The sequence below is a fragment of the Sorex araneus genome, chromosome 6 (assembly GCF_027595985.1).
Source record: "Sorex araneus isolate mSorAra2 chromosome 6, mSorAra2.pri, whole genome shotgun sequence".
NCBI lineage: Eukaryota > Metazoa > Chordata > Mammalia > Eulipotyphla > Soricidae > Sorex > Sorex araneus.
Window position 1 is genome coordinate 75,627,540 of NC_073307.1, and position 21,954 is coordinate 75,649,493.

General features: G+C 40.7%; 1 protein-coding gene across 1 annotated transcript in view; it reads left to right on the forward strand.

Annotated features, from left to right (window-relative positions):
• The first annotated feature begins 16,332 nt into the window (after positions 1-16,332).
• Positions 16,333-21,954, forward strand: part of MYOCD (myocardin) — a 108,981-nt gene continuing 103,359 nt past the window's right edge. The window contains exon 1 of the mRNA XM_004603891.2: positions 16,333-16,430. Within this exon, the coding sequence (XP_004603948.2) occupies positions 16,376-16,430 (55 nt within the window). The 5' untranslated portion in view covers positions 16,333-16,375. The remainder of the gene's footprint in view (positions 16,431-21,954) is intronic.

Here is a 21,954-nt window from a genome sequence, read left to right on the forward strand (position 1 = left end):
GCAAGGAATAGAGGGCATATATAAATTGGGATAATTTGTAATATTTTAATGAAAAAATACTTGCAAAGATAATGGTGGGTTTGAGAAATCAACCTCTAGCCCCAGTACAATGCCCTTGAAGGTAGACCAGACCAGCTAAACAGCCTGACCTTTTCTGGTGCTGAGAAAACAGGGACTCACCCCCAGGCTCACAAGAACACTGAGTAGGCGTGCTTGGGAAGGACTGTAACTTAAAAAGGGCTATGATTGGAGTTAGGGGCCACTTGAAACAAGTGTCCTTACCTTGTATCTCATGCAGAGATCCCTAATGGCTTTTTGCAAAAGGGCTAAAATTTACATTAGTACCATCCATACTGATCAACCTCCCCCAGTACTTTTCAGGATGAAAGGTAGAACTGAGGAATGATTAAAAAAAGAGAAGATACTAGAAGACATTTATAATAAGTTGTTAAATTTTATTGCATGAGTATAAGAAGAAGCCAGTGGAGACTTTTAAGCAAAGAAGTACTCTAAAGTGGTTGATATTCAAAAGATCAATCTGGTTTCTATGTAAAGAATGACTTTAGATGGACAAACATGGAAGTTGAAAGAGGTTATTGCATTAATCTAAGATCATGAATCACAAAATCCCGTTGATCATCAATTTCTCAAGCGGTCTCAGTAACCTCTCCATTCGTCCTATCCCTGAGATTTTAGAAGCCTCTCTCTTCCCTCTGCCTTCCCAAGGATGCTGCATCGGAGGCTCTTTCAGGGTCAGGGGAATGAGATCCAGCTTATTACTGGCTTTAGCATATGAATACACCAAGGGAAGCTTGCAAGGCTCTCCCATGTGGGCAGGAAACTCTCAGTAGCTTGCCAGTTTCTCCCAGAGGGAGAAGTAGGTTATAAGATTCTGTGGCCCCGCGCTTCTGGGAGCTTGCTTTTAAGTCTCTGGATGTTGACCGTTGATGGGATTACACACACCTAAGTTCCTCTGCCGGTAGCTTCATGCGTGAGGCTTGTCCGAACGTGTGGAGAGGGGCCTTGAGCATGGTTGTGGCTAGGTTCCAGAGGTATTTTGCCACAGGCAGCTCTGCTCAGGGTGGGAAAGGAAGCTGGAGCCCATCCCCTCCGAGGGACCTTGGAGAAGATAGCCAGGCGTGCGGGCAAGAGACTCTCTGCTCACATACAAGATAAGAAATATTTATTGATGTGCTCTAGAACAGAGGCTGAAGATAAATAATGAATTTAGATATATTCTGTGACAAATTTTTAAAAGCAAATTCTATTATTGTCCTGAGCTAAAGGAAACCCTTCATTCCTAATGAAAAGTAAAAATGAGCTTGTAGCACCGTTGCTTCAAATTCTGAAACTATGTACCAGAATCCTCTAGTGTTGTTTTGATGGTGAAGTTTTGCTCCTGTTTTAATTTATAAGGAGAAAGAAAATCAATTTCCCAAGCCTATATATAATGTGGGAAATGATTTGTTTCATCAATTCAATAAGTAACAATAATAAAATATTCTAGTTTATTGTTAGCAGGAGCTGGAACAATAGGGCTAGAGCGATAGCACAGCAGTAGGGCATTTGCCTCGCACGCAGCTGACCTGAATTCGATTCCTCCACCCCTCTCAGAGAGCCCAGCAAGCTACTGAGTATCACGCCCACATAGCAGAGCCTGACAAGCTATATTCAATATGCCAAAAGCAGTAACAACAAGTCTCAAAATGGAGATGTTACTGGTGCCCGTTTGAGCAAATTGATGACAGTGACAGTGACAGTTTATTGTTGGAATAATTATCAAAAGCATGTTGTGCCTATTATCAGGTTAAAAACATATAATTCTGTGGGATGTTGAAATGAATTATAATATTTAATAAATGAATGGAATGTTGCTAATCTTTAAATTTTGGTTAAACATATTTCATCCTGTGTGATATTAAATTAATTTATAATCTTTTAATAAATAAATAATTTTGGTAATTTTTAAATTTTACCTTCATGAATGTTCTTTTCCCTCACATACATGCCAATACTGGAACACTAAAACAGAACAAATACAACTAGTATTGACATGGATGTGGGGAAAAAGAATATTAATCCACTCTTTGTAGAATCCCACTCATTCAACCTCTTTGGAAAATAAATACGAACAATTCCAGGATCTAAATGCCTCAAACTAGAAGTTATCAATTCTATTAACTTAGATGTGTATCATTACCCATTTATATTCCCAAGAGAATCTTTTGTGAAATTTCAGCCCAATCCATCCAAACCTGCATCTCAGGGATCTGATTTATTATATCTCAGCGTGTAGGGCACAAGCAGCCTGAAGCACTGATTTCATGCACGGTCATCTTTGTCCAGTATTGCCAGATACAAGGCCCTAGCAAACCAGGCCCTAGAAGCACCTGTAACTCTGGAAGCCCTAAGTACCCCAGGAGACTCTTGTGACCCCAGCATCACAGAACCAGAGCTGCCTGTCATCACTGGGCCCAAACACTGAATCAATATGATTGCAGCAAGTCTATCAACAGTGCCTCGGGGTTCCTGAGAAAAGCAGAAAAGATCTTCTAAAAAGCTAATAAAAATGCTTGGTAATGCAATAATTAAAGCAGCAAAGTAGCAAAGAATGCAGGGTGTGAATAATGTTGCATGCAGCTGTCATGAATAATGAGGAACATTCTTAGAAAAGGAAACTAAAAGATTTCCAAGAAATTGCTACTGTAAAAATGAAGTAGGAGAAAAGGATGAAAAATTATGTAGGCAGTAATAGGGTTGAATTAAATGGGGCTTCCTATGTCATATTTGGAGTGTAAGTGTTACCTATGGTACCAGAGAGCTAATGAAGGAATTAAGCAGGAAGCAAAGTGATTATCATTTTGAAATATCACTTTGATGACAATGGAAAAAGATTAGAGGAGAGAACAATTAGGAAAACATTTTTCTGGTAATAAAATAGGAAAAATACAAAGAATTCAACATTGTAAGGAGGAGACATTAAGGGTAAATTGAAAGGAGTAGATTCAAGGGATCTGAAAGAATAGCACAGCAACTTAGACAGATGCTTTTCAAACATATAGGATCCAATTCCAGGTGTTCCACATAACAAGTACGGTTCAAGTGACAATGCTGTCTGTGCTCCCAGGTAATTTCCAATGTACCTCAGCCAGATGTGTGTGAGCACCACGGACAGGCATGCACCCCAGTAGGCACCTCAGCTAAAAAGAACTGCAAGTGATACAGTCAGGAAGTGCAACCTCTAGCAACTACCATGTGAGCAGCACAAAATCCCCACCAAGCACCAGAGCCTTAATTTGTGTGTTTCAACTAAACAGTGTGTGACACCCTAGTGAGCACACATGCAAGCACACAATTAAGGAGTGCAAACCCCAGGAAGCACCATACCTGATGGTGACCCTCTCCAGGGAACATCACAGCTGAAAATGTGCAAGCACGGTAGGCAGGCAGATGTGCAACCCCCCAGTCAGCACAATAACAGCAATATAGGAAAGTAAGGAGACATTTAAAAAATAAAAAATAAAAAAGGGACAGGTTTTAAGAGATACTTAGAACAGAATTAATGTGTCATAGTGATATTGATTATGGAGAGAAAAATTTCACATAGACATACAGATTTAGAAAGAGTTCTGAGAGGATGGAAAGGATTAACAATTGCTAATCCTCAAGAGTATCTAGAAAAGCAAATTCTGATGAGAAGTGTCTATTGGACAGATAGGTGATTAGTTCTCTCAGTGCTCTCAAATGCAGTTAACATTTAAACAATAAGGCACTGACCCTGTGAGTCAAAAATCCATGTATAACTTTTTTACTCTTCAAAAACTTAACTGGAACCTTGTCAATAATGTAAATTGTCAAGTGACACAAATTTTATATACTGACTATAGACTATACTGCTACACTTTTAAAGTAAACCAGAAAATGTTATCGTAAGAAATAAAATACATCTATAGTATTTTTGTCTAAGTGAAATTCATGGGTCAACTGTATGTTTGTAACAATGCATATCTAAGTAGCCATGCAGTTCCATCCCCTGTTGTTCAAGAACCAACTGAATAGAAAAGAGGCAGAGTTGAAAATTTCATACTATGCAATACTGAATGGCAGTTATTAGTCCAATATTCAACTCCTTCTCTCAGATAGTTCCTGAGAGACGCAAGTCATGGCAGTGTGACTGTCTTCCTGGATGAACTCTGAACCCCAACAGGCACTATCTCACCTCAGTCCATAGAATCCTAGCTTAAGCAATATGTTTATGTTGTGCAACATAAAGCAGGGTTTCTTACTCTTTTTCTACTCACAACCCTTTTTTGCCCAAGAAACACAATACCAGAAGCACTACAAAAATTCCCTGGATCCATTACACAGTTGATTTTAAATAAATTTTTGGTTTTGTATGCTAAGAAACATTTTACCATTGCCAAATTTTTCACACAAAAAGGTAGGGCTTGGAGTTGATATTAGAACTGTAATAACTAGTATGACTGATTCAAACAGTATTAGAATGTATGTTGATTTCTAGTCTATGCTTTTCCCATTCTCTTAAGCTAGAGTATCAAGAATAAAGGAAGAAGCTCAGGGGGAAGGGGGAATCTAATATATAGCAGCATGCATAATTTTTTAATTTTTTGAAAATGTTTTAGTAAGACACTGTGATTTACAAAGTTGTTCATAGTACTGTTGTTTTAGGTATGCAATATTCCAAGACCAATTCCACCAACAGTGTCCTCTGCCCTTCACCAGCATCCTTGGGTTTCCTGTCACCCCCAGCATAATTTTTAAGTACAGTGAACTCACCCTCTAATAAATATGACCAAACTTCACAGCTTTAAATACGAATCACACAAGTGTGGGACCAGAGAGGTTGTAGAGGAGGTGAAGTGTTTGTTTGTATGCGGCCGACTGACCTTATTCTATCCCCAGCACTGCTTATGATCCCCAAGCAAAGATTCCCAAGTCATTCCTGAGCACAGAACTGGAATAGCTCCTGAGCACAACCATCACAACAATATGGCTGCAAGCCTCCCCCAAGATGAAAGTAAACAAAATAACCTAATCGAGTCGACTATGATAGAGGATATTGATATTTAGGTGATGGCTATGGTGCGGTAACATATTTTGAGAAGTGTGAGTGTATCCTTAAGATGGACACAGTCAGCCAGAGGGGAACTGGTGCTGCAGGACATCCGGGGCTCCACAGGCAGAGTGGCAGTGTCCCGGCAGACTTTTGGACCCAGGGGAGATATTATCCTCTAAAGACTGAATGGACTGCTCATTTTTTCACCACTTCATAACTTACCCTAAGTGTACAACAACATCCTAACTTGGGCTCCTAACCACATAAAAGCATGCAGAAAAGAACTCCAAACTGCAAAGGTCACAATGGCAAAGCAGTGAAGAAACCCACCAGGCTTAGGGAGTGAAAAGCTAACCCCATTGCCCCAACCAGTAATAATGAGCTATATAGCCTCTCTGATTTAGAATTTAGGATGGAACCTGTTAAGACTACATAAGGAGCTCAAAGGAAAAATAGAAGCACCACCAATAAAACACAGAAGGATATGAGAGCAGAAATGAGGAAAATACAAATGAAAATACAAGCAGATGTGGCAGATCTGAAAAAACTGGTAGGTGAAAAGAAAAACTGAGTTTTTTTCTATCCCCAAAGAACTGGATAAACATTCTTCTTCAGAGTATATGGGACATTCTCCAAGATAGACCATATACTGAGCCACAAAACATACTCCATAAAATTAAGAGTATAGAATTTATATCAACTATCCTTTCAGACCATGATGCACTGAAATTAGAAGTGTATCACATACAGAAATGGAGGATCAAATCAAACACCTAGAAATTAAACAGCTCACTACTGAACAACCAGTGGCTTAGATAGGAAATCAAGGAAGAAACCCAAAGATTCCTGGAAAGAAATGAGAATAGACATAAGCTACCAGAAATTGTGGAACACAGCTAAAGCAGTGTTAAGAGGAAAGTTTATAGCTCTGCAAGCATTCATCAGGAAGGAAGAAATAACTTAATAACTTAATAACATCAATAACTCAACCACACAGCTTAAGATACTGGAAAATTAGCAACACAGGGAGCCCAAACCAGGAAGGAGGAAGGAAATAATAAAACAGAGCAGAAATCAGTGAGTTGGAATTCCAATAAACTATCCAAAATATAGACAAAGTCAAGATCTGGTTGTTTGAGAAAATAAGCAAGACAGATAAACCATTAGCAAGACTCATAAAGAAACACACAGAAAGAACCTTAATAAACCAAATCAGAAATGCAAAGAGGGACATCACAACAAAATTTTAGAAATCAATAGGATCATCAGAGATAACTTTGAGAATATTTGCACCATGAATAAAAGGAAACCTTGAAGAAATGGATAAATTCCTGGATTCCTGTAACTACCCAAGGCTGAACTAAGAAGATTTGGAATACCTGAACAGACCTATCACTATCAAGGAAATTGAAATGGTAATCAAAAGTCTTTCTCAAAACAGAAGCTTCCTCAAAAAAGAAATACAAATGACCAAAAGATACATAAAAAAAAAAGCTCTACATCTCTAATCATCAGGGAGATGCAAATCAAAACAACAATGAGATAGCATCTCACACCACAGAGAATGGCATACGTCCAAAAGAACAGGAGCAACCAATCCTTGTGTGGATGCTGGAGAAAGGAACTTTCCTTTCATTGTTGGTGGGAACGCCAACTGGCCCAGTATTTTTGGAAAACAATATGGGCATTCCTCAAAAAGCTAGAAATCTAGCCTCCATATGACCCAGCAATATACCACTTCTGGTAATATACCCTAGGGCTGAGAAACACACAGAAGAAATGCTATCTGTACTTCTACATTCATTACAGCACTATTCATAATAGCCAGAATCTGTAAACTACCCAAGTGCTCGAGAACAGATGACTGGTTAAATAAAGTATGGTATATCTACACAGTGAAATACTGTGTCACTATTGGGAAAAAAATGAAGGTATGAAATTCACTCATAAATGAATGGACATAGAGATTATCATGCTGAGTGAAATAAGTCAGAAGGAGTGATATAGACATAGAATTATTGGACTCATTTGTTGGATGTAAAAAAAGTAATATGAGACTAATATCCAAAGACAGTAGAGACAAGGGCCAGGAGGATTGGTCCATAGTTGACTGTTTGCCTCAGGTACTGGAAAGAGGCAATTGGGATAGAGGAGGGATCACTATGAAAAAGATAGTTGGAAATAATCACTCTGGATAAGAACTGTGTGCTGAAAGTGGATGAGAGAGCAAGTATGATAACCTCTCAGTATTTGTGTTGCAAACCATAATGCTGAGAGAGAGAGAGAGAGAGATAAAGGAAGGGAAGTGCCTGTCATACGACAGGCCGGGTAGGGGGAGGGCAGTAGAAGGGAAACTGAAAACTTTGGGGTAGAAAATGTACACTAGTGAGGTTTGGGTGTTGGAACATTGTATGACTGAAACCTAACCATAAACAGCTTTGTAACTCTGTATCTCATGGTGATTCAATTTTTAAAATTTAATAACAGTCTAATACTCAAAAAATAGATACAGTCATGCAAAGTAGCATTACCTCAATTTAAAACTTCAAGTTGTATTCTATTTTTGTTGACAGTATGAACTAGTAAAAAGAGAGAGGGAAAAGGAAAAATATTGCTGGCATGTAGGGGGGAAAGGAAAGATACTTTCAACTGCAGCAACTCTTCAGATTGATTTAATTTAGTCTATTTTTACTAAGATCTAGTTTCTTTTTATTTTCTTTTTTATTCACTCACCATGAGCTACAGTTACAAACCTTTTACATTTGAGTTTCAGTCATACAATGGTCAAACACCCGTTCTTCCACCAGTGTACATTTTTCACCACCAATGTCTCCATCATCCCTCCCCACCCCCATCACGCCCCTCCCCCTGCCTCTATGGCAGATAATTTCCTTTTTATGCTCTCTCTACTTTTGGGCATTATGGTTTGCAATACAGATACTGAGAAGCCATCATGTTTGGTCCTTTATCTACTTTCAACACATATCTCCCATCCTAAGCTATCCCTATAACCATCATTGACTTAGTGATCACTTTTTCTATCCCAACTGCCATCTCCCCCAGCTCATAAGGCAGCTTCCAACTATGGAGCAATCTTCCTGGCCTTTGTCTTTACTCCTTGGGTGTAAGTTTCATATTATAATATTTTTATATTCCACAAATGAATACAGTCATTCTATGTCTGTCCCTCTCATTCTGACTCATTTCACTTAATGTGATACTCTCCATGTGCATCTTCTTATAGTAAATTTTATGGACTCATCTGTCCTAACAGCTGCATAGTATTCCATTGTATAGATGTACCAAAGTTTCTTTAACTAGCCGTCTGTTCTTGGACACTCAGGTTATTTTCAGATTCTGGCTATTGTGAATTGTGCTGCAATGAACATACAGGTACAGATTTCATTTTGACTGCTTTTTTGCACTGTTGGGGTGTATTCCCTGATTTGTTATTGCTGGGTCATATGGAATTCAATTCCTAGTTTTTTAAGGAATGTCCGTATTGTTTTCTAAGAAAGCTGGACCAGTCAGCATTCCCACCAACAATGAAAGAGAGTCCCTTTCCCCCCACAACCAACACAGCACTGGTTGTTTCTGTTCTTTTGGATGTGTGCCAGTCTTTGTGGTGAGAGATGATATCTTATTGTTGTTTTGATTGGTATCTCCCTGATGATTGGTGATGTAGAGCATTAGAGTCCATTTAAGTAAGCCTTCTTTTACATTCTATTTCACAAAAGAAAACAGCTTATATTAATAAAGTGGTTCACGTGAGTTCCAGTTGAGATTTGTTTATGATACTAATAAAGAAATAAGATTACATTTCTGGATTGTGAAGTTTGTGGAGGCTCTACCACTTTAGCCTTAGCCCGTGGAGGTCCAGAATCATATCTTCTTTAAAATTTATAATTTGCAGTGCTAGAAAACAGTCCATGCTAAAAAATATCTTTGGAATTAAAATAAGTTGTTAGATTGAGCCACAATTCCTTGATTAGATAAGTTCTTAAATAAATAGCATATATTTTACTCTACCTCCTGGAGTTTAGATGAAAACTCTTAGTGATTGGAGCACAGATTGGATAACAGAGCTTACAAAATAGTGCCAAATGAGTCTCATTCAACTTAAGGACATGATTTGTTGGGACTAGAATTGGATTTTTTTTAAGTTAATGATGCATAACCTTGCTTTGACCTTGCAAGTCCTGGAGAAGTAGTTAGGCGTTACAGAGAGTTCTCAAGGGAAGAAAAAACAGAAATGCAAATATGAAGTTTTTCAACTTTATCACTTCTCATCAGTTAGCTTAAGTATCTCACGCTAAAAGGAACTAAATCTTTCATGCTTCAGTTAGTTGAAATTCCATTTCATACTCTATATTATCTACATTTACATTATCATAACTTTCTTTTTTTTGCTTTTTTGGGTCACACCCAGTGATACTCAGGGGGTACTCCTGGCTCTGCACTCAGGAATTACTTCTGGCGGTGCCTAGGAGACCATATGGGGTGCCGGGGATCGAACCTGGGTCAACCATGTGCAAGGCAAACGTCCTACCCGCTGTGCTATCGCTCCGGCCCCTCATTATCATAACTTTAATTCTTCATTTATTTTTATTTTTTTAATTAATTTTTTAATTGAATCACCATGTAGAAAGTTACAAAGTTCTCGGCTTATGTCTCAGTTATACAATATTCAAACACCCATCCCTTCACCAGTGCCCGTATTTCACCACCAAAAACCCCAGTATACCTCCCGCCCCTGCCCTCCACCCCCAACTGCATAACTGATGAATTTCACTTCATTTTCTCTTTACCTTGATTACATTCCATATTTCAACACAAAACTCACTATTGTTGTTGGAGTTTCCCCCAAGAAAGACAGCCCTACTACCAAGGAAGCATTTGATAATTAGTTTTCCATTGCTTAGAATGAAGAGATATGCAGCCCCACTGCTCTGAGTACATAACTCTTTTTTTTCCTTTTTCCCTTTCCTTGTTTTTTTCCCTCATCCCCCTTCCCGCACCTCATAGTACGGTGGACGCCACGCCGCGTTTCTCCCCCAAAATGGGAAACAACTGGGAAAGAGGGATATTTCCTCTTCTCAGCCGGCATGGGGCTCTTGCTTAGTTCACAGTCTAGACAAATGCCTGCTACTTTGATTACCTTCAATATTTCAACAAAAAACTCACTATTATTGTTTGGAGTTTCCCCCCAAAGTCAGACCTGCTAAAAAGGAACCGTTTCACATTGCTGACAATTAAGAGATGTTAAGTCTTTGGAATTCTGTATAAAGTCCAGAGAAAATTCTGCCAGAAATTGCATAGCCCATCCCACAGTCCCAGTGCATTGCTATAAGAAGCTGCTCTGGATGCTAAAATGCATTACAAGGCCTCTGGAATCAAAGTCTTTATGAGCAGAGCGTTCGTTTCACTCTCAGCAGCTCCAGGTTTATCTGGGCTGAGGGCGTGCCGGTAACACCCACTTCCTATGATTGCCTATGAGCCCCAAAGTGTAAAACCGTATACCTCTGGGTTAGGAGTCTTAGAAGGTGGCTCTTACCATATGGATATTGCTGCCGCCGCCATTTTCCATGCAGAAAAACAGGGTGGAGAGGAAAGATCCATCCCCAGGCAGCTCGGAGTTGTAGCCCAGCTCACAGTCCCAGTGCATTGCTGTAAGAAGTTGCTCTGGATGCCAAAATGGGTTACAAGGTCTCTGGAATCAAAGTCTTTAGGAGCAGAGGGTCCAATTTTTCATTTATTTTTAAAGGCACCCAAAAAGGTACATGACTCAGATTCCATGCCTGCATCTCCCTGCTGGACTGACCCATGCTTTGTTTTCTTTGTTTATTTGCTTGCTCAGTGCCATCTATGAAAGTATGGAAGGCATATTGTTTACTACCAATATAGATCCTATATATTTAACTTATACTATATTTTAAGACTTTTCTATAACTCTTGAAATAGTTTACATTAAAAAATCTATGGAAGGGATGCTGGGACTATTGGTGGTGGAAAATGGGCACTGGTGGAGGGATGGGCACTCGACCATTGTATGACTGAAACGCAAGCACAAAAGTTTGTAAGTTTGTAACTTTACCTCACGGTTATTCACTAATGAAAAATTTAAAAATAAATCAACATAGAGGCTGGAGTGATAGCACAGCGGGTAGGGCATTTATCTTGCACATGGCTGACCCTGGGTCGATTCCCAGCATCCCATATGGTCCCTGAGTACCACCAGGAGTAATTCCTGAGTGCAGTGCAAGGAGTAATCTCTGTGCATCATCAGATGTGATCCTAAAAGAAAAAAATCAATATATTCAACACAATAACCTATATTTCTAGTTTTAACAACTCAAAAACATGGCAGCATGGATCCATATTGCCTTCCAAAGGTTGCGGTTAAGGCTGACTTACTGTTGTCCCTTGTGGACATGCTCTGTTCAGTTTTTCTGCATACCAAAATCTGCATGCCAAATTTTGGTCCTACCACTTGGGTTTGAAACTTCATTCTATAGTATATAGCTACCAGACTACTGATCAGAGATATTTTCAGATTCCCAACTGCATTTTAAAGGAATGTGTAGAATAAGAACAACGTTTCCATGAAGTTGCTCACCAGACAGGTGAGGGGGCAGGGGGATGCAAAGAAAACAGGCAAGAGCAACAGTCCTGAGATCAACAAGTGGTAAGATTCATGAAGAAAGCTATGGTGGGATGTAAGAATTTTGCAAAGGGGAAAACTGGAGCTCCTGAGGCCGACATAGATTAGCTCTCCTTCTGCTCACTAGCCAGTGTCTGGTCACCCAGCAGCTGACCTCACGCTCCATGAAGAAGTGAGTGTTCACACTAATTACTCTGAGCACTGGAATCACACCTGATATATAACCACCTTCCCATAGCTTGAATGTCAAGATCCTCAGTTATGGAAGGCAGAATTCTAAAATGAGTTTAAGAGATTAATCTTCTTGCATAATTCTTCTTCATTTAGCCCGGGGGAGACTTGTGACTAAACTATACTGCCACAATTAGGCTACATTGTGTAGCAAAAGTAAAAAGCTTTTGAACATATAATTAACATTCTTAGTCTTAAAATTGATCAAAAGAAAATTGTCCTGGGTGAGCCTACCCTAATCAAGTGAGTCTTTTACAAGCATCATTGGTAAAAGAGTCTGCTATTGACTTCGAAGGAGCAAGCTATGAGGCATTTTAGAGCTGAAAAAACTGAAAAAAAGAATTCAAAAACCAGTGAATTTGAAAGACACCTGGCCTCTTATCATACCACAACCCTAGTCAACACCATGATTACAACCTTGTGAGATCCCAACTAAAGTTTCAAGGTCCAGAAAGCCAAATTATAACCCATGGAAAATGAGATAATAAAATGTTTGTTTGTTATAGACTGCTAAATTTGTGCCAATTTGCTAGAAATTTATAGATGGAAGAATAAAAGTAAATCACAACAAAAGAGAAAGAGGATTAGTACAGCAGGCAAGGCACTTGCCTTGCAAGTCACCCTGGATTTGATTTCCATCACCACATATTGTCCCTTAGTACCACCAGGAGCTATCTCTAAGCACAGACTAGGAATAAGCTTTGGACACCACTGGATATGACTCCAAAAACCCCACCTCTACCTCCAAATTAGTAGGAGTACATAGAATTATTAAGAATAATTGGAGGGGAGGGAAGGATGTTAAAAACAGAGTACTAAAACACACCAAGAATGTTTTAGGCTTTCCAAATGTATTTTTTCTTTTTGCTTAAACTTCCTAACTCTTTTGGGAAGCAAGTATTTCTAACTCTATTTACATGAAAGATATTGTGTGCCCCAGAGGACTTTAATAACTCACTTCACATCAAAGCAGTAACTTAGATGCAAACATAGAGCTTCCTAGAGCTGGAAACTCAGGTTTCTCCTCTACCTCACAAGCTCAGTCTCCACCTCAGGAGAGCAGTAAGGAGAAGCACTAAGCCATCAAGTTGCAAGGCAGAGTTCGGTGGCATTCCATTGTCCTGTTAGCTCACTGACCCAGAGCAGAGAAGCTCAGAAGATACGTTTCCCCTTGGGGAATATCCTCTCAAATTTCATTAAAAAATGTTTTTTCCACACAAAAAATCTTGCAAATAAAGGGAAGAGAATGCATTTCTATATAAGCATATTTTTATCCATAGATTTTCATGCCATAGGGGGTGAAAATCCCCAAGGGCAGAAGTCAGTAACTCCATGTTGTGATGGGAAAATTGGGGAGGGCTTTGGTTACAAACATTTCCCAAACTTACTCAAAAAAAGAAACTGTGCTTGCTCATTCTCTTCCCATCTCTCTCTCTTTCTCTCTCTCTCCCTCCATTTCTTCTCTCCCTCCCTCCCTCTCTGAGCCCCCCCTCTTTCTCTTTCTCTCTCTCTCTCCCCCACCCCCAGAGAAAACATGACTATTCCTGTCCAACTCATCTGGGTCAGATAGACCCTGACATTCAGTGCTGACTTCAGCTCTTTTCATTATAACTTTCACAGAAAAAAATAATTCACAATTATCAGTCAAGTTGCCATGTATCTCTTCTCAGCACTGCAGTCCTAGGGATAAAAATCTATTTGGCCTTTTTGTTTGTTTTAATGTTGCTGAGAATAAGTTTTTTCTGTACTCATAATTTAGCAATTCTTATCCCAGCAATCTTTTCTAAACAGCACCTCCTGTCACGGGCATCTCAAGCCTTGCCAGATTCTTTCACCTTCTGCATATCCCCATTCTCAAACCACCTCTACATTATCTCTTCAATGAAGATAAGGAGCCTTCAGATGTAAGTTAGGATAAGAACATGCCAGTAGGAGGGGTCATTTGATATGGTAGAATAGTGTTGCCCTCCAATGTTCAGAAATTTACCCAGAATATTTTGATTACGTCTAATTTTACAACAACTAAAAAGGTGGAAGGTGGATTTAAGTTTTATAATTAGATGATCTTACAGCAGATTTCTTTCAAATAGATTCAATATAATCACAAAGTTCCTGCCATATGAGAAAAGGACAAAGGTCAAGTCCTTACCAGAGATTAGGCGTTTAATGCAAAATAGCTGGCAAAGATTGGATAGGCTAGTGAATAATGGAGGAACCATTAAAGATAGAGAAGTCAAAGATCATGGGTGTCTTCTGGAAGATGCAAAAAGCAAAGAAACAACTTCCCACTGTATCTTTCTGAAGGCCTGATGACTCTTTCCAATCTTCTGATCTCAGAACTACAAGACAGTAAGTTTGTGTTGTTTTAACCACTAAACTTGGAATTTATTACAACAATACTGGGAAATTAATACTCTTTCTGGGGATGTTGTATAACTGAACAACTGAAATCACTGAACAACTGCTAACACATACCTGCACCAGCCTGTAACCAGACCTTTGCTATGGGGACACCGACGATAAGAGCAGGGGAAGGAGAGAGAGCAAGAGTGATATTGCTCTTCTGTTTTTTTTGGGGGGGGTACTTTTTGGGCACCATCACACCCAGTGATGCTCAGGGGTAACTCCTTGCTTGCACTCAGTAATTATTCCTGGCGGACCATATAGGTTGTGAAGGATCAAACCAGGGTCATCTGCAAGCAAGACAAATGTCCTGCTTCTGTACTGTGCCTCTGGGCCCTGACTTATTTAAATGGCGTATACCAGGGGCCTCTTTCACAAGCACTGGTCAGATACAGAATGGATTTAAGGATCGGAGAAATAGGGCAGAGAAAGTCAGAGTAGTAGAAACTATCTCCACGACCTATCATCATACCTGTCACTCTTAACAGAAGTCCTGAGACTTAAATAGACACATTACATAATACCTGGAGTCCCACGTGCATATAAGGCGTCAAATCAATCCAATCCAGTATTATGCACCAACATAGTTTGATTTGATTTCTAGTCTCTGCTCTGACGGCTACCAAGCACAGTTAGGGGTGGGGCTGGATCTTTGATTTGTCCATGAACAGAATGCACAATACCTAGACATTGAAAACAGAATGGCTTTTCCCTCCGGAGAAGGTGGGGAAGCATTCACAGGGTTAGAACTTTCTAGAGCCTTTCCAAGGACCCTAACGCAGGCCCTGTCCTTCTCCCAGAGTTCCAGCAGATTCTGTCTCAGTGGCACTTGGCTCTGTCCTCCCAGGCCTCCTCTTCCACCCACTGTTCAGCTGGAGGCATGGCACTGCCGTGTCGCCGGGAACGAGGGGTACCCCAGGTCAGGCCCACAGGGAGAGCCGTGGGGCTGGGGCTGGTGGCCTGCGGGGCGGTCAGCCGTGGTTCCCACGGGCATGTGAGCTGCGAGGCTGCTGCTGTGCCCTGGGCTTCGCCAATAAGCAACCCAGGGGCACCTTGCCCCGGAAACCTGGTATCCAGGGGCTCAGTCGACCCGCAAAGTTCGGTGCTCCCGGCGTTTGCGGACCCCTTTCGGCTGGGTGGGGGGCTCGGTGCGTCCCCCGCCTCCCGCCCCAGCAACCGGGGTAGCCCGGGGGCCGCTGGGCACCGCTGCTCTCCCGCAGCCTCGAGCCACCCTGCAGTTCCTAGTGCGCCGGGTCCCCCTTGTGCCCCGCAGCCGGAATGTAACCCGCCCCAGGGGCCCCTGCTGCGCCTGGTCTCCCTTTTCTCCGCAGCCCAGACTCTGGCCCCTGCCCCTGGTGCGCCCGGTCTCCCGCCCCCCCCCCCCCCGCACCCAGTGCTCAACCCTCACCCTCCCCCCCGCCTTTGGTGCGCCCGGTCCCCGGGTCCCCCGGCACCCAGGGCTCAGTCCCCCCGCCCCCCTCCTGGTGCTCCCGGTCCCCGGGGCTCCCCGTAGCCCGGCCCCTGGGTGTGCCTGGTCCGCCCGTCCCCCCGCAGCCGCGCTGTGTCCCCCGCCCCCGGTACGCCGGGTTCCCGGTCCCCCGCGGCCGGGCACTGCCGCCGGCCTCCCGGCTGGGGCCACCTTCCCTACTTGGCGGCGCGGGCCGGGCGCGGGCTGCGGATTGGCCGAGCCGGCCAGCGGCGTCGGGGGGGGGATCGGGTGGCCGCGCGCGCCCCATAAAGGCGAGGCGACCGCTGCGCTCCGGGCAGCCTCGGGGATGCGGCCGCTCCCGGCCCCGCGCAGCGCTCGGCCTTGCCCGCCGCCCGCCGACTAGGGGACGCTGCGGGGACACCGGCCGGCTGGCCGCCCCTGGGCTCTGCCGGGGAACGCGCCGGGGTCGGGGGCATCCTGGGGGTCAGCTGCGCCGCGCTGGGCGCTCGGGGACCTGCTCGCGGTGGAAAACCGGCGCGTCTCGCTCAGGGACCAGCGTTTGCGGAGACTCAACATGACGCTCCTGGGGTCTGAGCATTCTCTGCTGATTAGGAGCAAGTTCAGATCAGGTAGGGCGAGGGCACTTTGCTCTTTCTTAAACTTTTCTCTTCTGTAAGTCTCAGCTCTAGTGTGCTCTTCGACAAATACCTGGAAGCCTGTGCGGCTAACTCAACTCTAGTCCCAAAAGCACGTTTTGGAGGTGAAGGGGCCCACCTGACCGCGGGCCAAAATTACATGACCTTCCGCTTTGACTTATTTACGGTGATTTTCATTTGTGAAAAGCCAGTCCTTCTTAATTTTTTTTTCTAAATCTGTAAATAGAAATTTTGAAAGGGTACATGAGAAGAAAAAAACCTGGAAAAGTGGCGTATAATTGCTGAACAGATGAACCCGATGCATGTGTGTTAGATACAAGGTCACTTAAAATGTAGCTAATACAAACAAATGTATTTCCCAAAAACAGTCACTTGGGCGAAGTAAAAATAGAAAATTTGGAGCACATCAAGTATTCAAAATGACATCACTGTAAGGGGGGAAAAAGTGCAGTGCCACAAATATTTTTCCCAAACCATCTGATATTTATAAATGGGGACTTTTCCCAAAATTTTCTTTTACTGGCACATAGGGAAACATTTCAAAGGACGCGGAGTGAAGGTGAGTGCAAGGGTGGTACTCATGAGCTGGTGGAAGACATCCGTGTGTGGGTTTCCTTGCTTAAACTGGGAGACATTTGACTACGTAGGTTTTATCAATAGCTGTATATAATGTTGGTTTTATAAAGTAATAATGACTACTCAATAAAAGGTAGAACGCTTACATAGAACTTGTTACTTTACAAGAACTCTAAAGTGAACATTCCATGTAGTGGTGTGTTGAAAAGATGTTGTTATAATTTACTAAATTCTTAATCCCTTAGTACTTCTAAATAAGATCACATGGTGTTTCCTTGGACATCAACTTAAAAAATGGGATGTGTGGAGATTGAAAGATTATAGTCACTTATGATAACCCTGACTTTTAGGTGTCTCTGGGATCCTTTGGAAATTTTCTTAGGTTCTAAGAAATTTTTATTGCTGAAGCAAGATGAAAGCTCTAGAGCTTGTGGGACTATGAAACTCTGCCTAAAGGTGCAGGGTGAGTCTGCCTGCCACTGTGTTCCAGAGTATGTTCAGCCCATCCGTTATTTACACAGGGAGGTGAAGTGGTGGGTCTGTTAATTCACAAAAGATTCACAATAGAGACTAGAGATGATTACTGAGTTCTAAATTGTTCAAAACCACAAGGCAACACTGCCACCTTTCTGAAGAAGAGAGGATATAGATTTGTTTGAAGAGAAACTACTGTATTTCAAATGCACCCAGGGCAATTTCAGTGGGGGCTGGGTTTGTTTTTAAAATGCTTTGGTGAGGTAGTTGATAGATTTATCAAACAATTTTTTTTTCAGCTAAAGTTTAAAGGAGAGGAAAGACAGTGTTTGCTCTGAACTGAATTCTGATTTTACTGAATGAGTATGATCTATAAGGAGATGTGGACCCTCATTCTGTCTCAGAATTCTGATTTTTAAGCTTTCATAGGCTTTTTAAGAAAGAGGAAGAGTAATTCAGAAAAACATATCTTAAAGAGGATGTGACATGCTTAATTCTGCACCTAGATGGACAAAATGGCTCTATCATTTGAGATGCAATGGATTGATAAACTCCCATAGAAAAGGGGGTGGGAAAGAATGTAAAGACAAATAAAGGTAATGTTGAGGACCGTGAGTATTCTTTCTGTATATAATTTTAACTGCAGCTTTAACAACATAGAAGTCTGTCAGGTGGCATGCTAGCAAGCAGAGCTACCTCTTCCTAAGAGAATTCTGTTTATTTTGTGACTAGCAAATAATAAATACAACTTCTTCCTCTTCTCTTTTTTTAATTTTAATTTCTCATTTTTAAAATTTTCCATGAATTATTCCAAATGCAATTATTCTGCTAATGTTTGCTTAGGAAGTAGACCCCTAATATTTTAGTTAAACATTTAGTTAAACATTTTAAAACATCATTGAATTAAATTGTTCTTTGATAGGAGCAAGATTCCTTGTGTTAACAGACTTGTTATCAAACGAGAAGATAATGACTGATTCTGAAACTGACTTGTATGGCAACAGATTCCTAACAGCTTTCTATAATCTGAGTCACCTTGTTATTAATTATAAATCATGCAGAGTTGGAGAGATAGCACAGGGGCTAAGACACTTGTCTTGCATATACATGTGCCTCACTTCAATACCCAGCACTGCATACAGTTGCCTGAGCACTGGAGTGATTCCCAAGCAGAAAGCCAGGAGTAAGCCCTGAGCATTGAGAGTATGGCCTCCAATTTTTTGTTGCTATTGTTAAATTATTTTACAAGAAAATTGTGAAAGTACACATACATGACTATATTTAGTGTTATGTCTTATTTGTGGGACTACTAACATTTTATAGTTGAGAGTTAGATCTAGAGTCAAAGTAAGTCTTGTGTTTTTAATACTTTAGAATACTACTTAATAAACATATAACCTTAATTCTTAGACAAATCATACAATTCCCTTGCTTCAGTTATTCTTACTTAAATAAGAAGACTGATTGTAGGACTGCTAAGATGATTATATGTGATTATATAATTGCCTAGCTCTCAAAAATTATTGTTCTATTATTAATATTTCCATGCATCATGATCCTGTGTGTGTCATTTTGTACAATGAATCTTGATTACTTTATTTGCAAATCTCAAAGTTAAACTAGACAATCTCTCAGACACATAATTAATATTTTGTGATTCTCTGAAAATAGAGAACAAGCAGAAGTATGTGACAGTTGAACATAAAGGCAGTTTGTATAAACACACCTATTGTTATTTTTAAGTTAACTACATTTTGCTTTATTTAGTCTTTTCACTGTTATTTAATAAATGATTGTCATCAATGTGACTGTCAAAACTTTTCCTCAATATTATGTGTGTCATTCAGAATAATGGCTCATATGTATATGTGTCTCATTCCCCTGATCCTGAAGAGCCTCTAATACGGCACTGTAGGGAAGGATGAGTAAAGAGAGGTTGCTAAAATCTCAGGGCTAGGATGAATGGAGATGTTACTGGGCACACTCGAGCAAATAGTTGATCAATGGGATGACAGTATATACATACCTCTTGGAGAGCCTGGCAAACTACCGAGAGTATCCTGCTCACATGGGCAGAGCCTGGCAAGCTACCCGTAGCGTATTCAATATGACAAAAACAGTAATGATAGATCTCATTCCCCTGACCCTGAAAGAGCCTCCAATCATTGGGAAAGACGAGTAAGGAGAGGCTGCTAAAATCTCAGGGCTGAGAGGAATAGAGACATTACTGGTGTCATTACTCAAGTAAATCGACGAACAATGGGGTGACAGTGACACAATGATGTATATGTGTACACACACACACACACACACACTACTTACAAAGCATAGAAAAAAAAAGGTTCATCAATGGATTTGTTTCTTTTGCTTCTTCTCTTTTTCTCCTTTTTCCAAACAGCCCAAAACTTTGCCCTCCATCCCCTAGATGTTAGGGCCATCAGATTCAGCAAATATAAACACAGTTAAATCTTAATTTTGTATTAATACTGATTAGTTTTTTAGTATGCTGTAATATTGAGGACAAGCCTTTATAGGAAATCCAACTTAAAGTAGGCCTTTCTATTTTCTCTGACAACCCTAATTCCAACCTAAGCAATCCTTCATCAATGGCCTCTACTATTTCAGCCAAATTTCCATCAAGATACCAGGGCACCCAGAACTTAACCTGAAGTTATTTTCAGATCTAATATTTGTTTTTTTTAAAAAAATAAATAATTCTCAATGCTTTTGTAAAGTTATAAAGTCAATATTCTTTATCAAGTGTAAAAATCTCATTTAAAGCACAAAAACAGGAGATTTGGATTGAAGAGAGAGTGTGCGAACTCTGTTCCTCTGAGGCAGAAGAGACATACAGGTTAAGAACTACTAGAATGCTTTGGGCTTAGAGAGAAGCAGGAGAATAATGCTCCATCATAAACCTCCAGATCTCAAGCAGCTCCCAAAAGAAGCCAAGGCACATGTAAGATAGGCAGTGGTTGGACTCCACAGAGTTGGGTAATGGGACACTCCACATTCTTCTACCCAGCAGTCTTCTAGAGTTTGCATCTGAAAGTACTCACTTCCAGTGAAAGCACAAGACATCTCATCAGGACTTCACCAGTTGGTCCTTCTTTTCCTTTTCTTTGTCCCTCATCCTAAAACCTATAAGGGAGTATAGGTTTTTATAAAAAAAAAAGTAGTATAATTTCTACTTTAAATTAGATCCTATTTCTGGAATTGATATGAATCATTTGCTGCATTTTCTCTCCTATTAACTGAAAATATTAAACTAGCAAGTTGGTCATAAAGGTTTCTTCATTATTAATTTATTTTATAGCTTAAGATAAATAAATTTACCTAGAAGAGTGCTTTCCCCATAAAGTGTAATGTTGTAGACATTTAATTAGATAATAAATTTAATTTAAGTAACAGCTAAATTATTATTAATTTATTTAATTTAACATACATATGATTTAATTGACTTCTGTCATCTGCAAAATAGATTATTTTGACTGTTCAAATTGTTCATAGTTGAATTTATTCTTCCCTCCTTCTTTGGAAGACACCAATACTTTTCTTAGCAACACCATTAGTTTCTTATTGTGTAGAAAATTACCGTGACCTTAGGGTTTCAAGACAACAAATACTGTCTTATAGCTACACAGGTCTGGAAAGGGTCTCAGCAGGCTACACTCAAGGCATTGGCGACTGTTTCTTTCTGAAGACACTAAAGGCAACTTTGTTTCTATGTTCTTTCTAGACTAGAGGAGCCAAATTTCTTACCTATGGCTCCTTTTTCATCTTCAAAAACAATAGTGTAGCATTTTCTAATTCCTTTTTGACTTCTATTTTTCTGCTCCTGTCTTCCATACTAAAAGAAATTTGTGATCCCGCTGAGCTTCTCCAGGATAATCGCCCTATGTGTGTGGGGGAGGGGGACAGGGAGGGCTTCTGAGTGGTGCTCTCCCTGCAATTTCCAGTGAAACATGCCATATAGAATCATTCAATCAATGAGCTCAAGAATACACTGCTTCTTCGACCCTGTGTGCTAGAAACCACCAGGCCCACACAAGTGGTGCTCAAAGTTGTGATGCTGAAGAGGACATAAGGGATCGTGTGCTGCTGAGTCAAATCCTAACCATTATACTTTCTCTCCAGTCCCAATATTCACACGTATGCTGTGTGTATACTACAGGGGGTGGGGAAAGTCAGGAGTGTGGAAGGACAATTGGAGGTAAAATAGAGAATTAAAATGACTAGTTCAAATATTAAGTTATTTTCAGGTCTAATTTTTTCCCCAATAATAGTTTTGAGTACTTTTGTAAAGCTATAAAGACTTCCTAGCATCTCATAAGAGCAGTAATCCCATCGTGATGACCCCACCACCATAACTTCATCTAAGAACAGTAGTTCCCCAGGGCCCATCTCCAAATACCATCATCAGATTCAGAATTTAAATTTGCAAGAA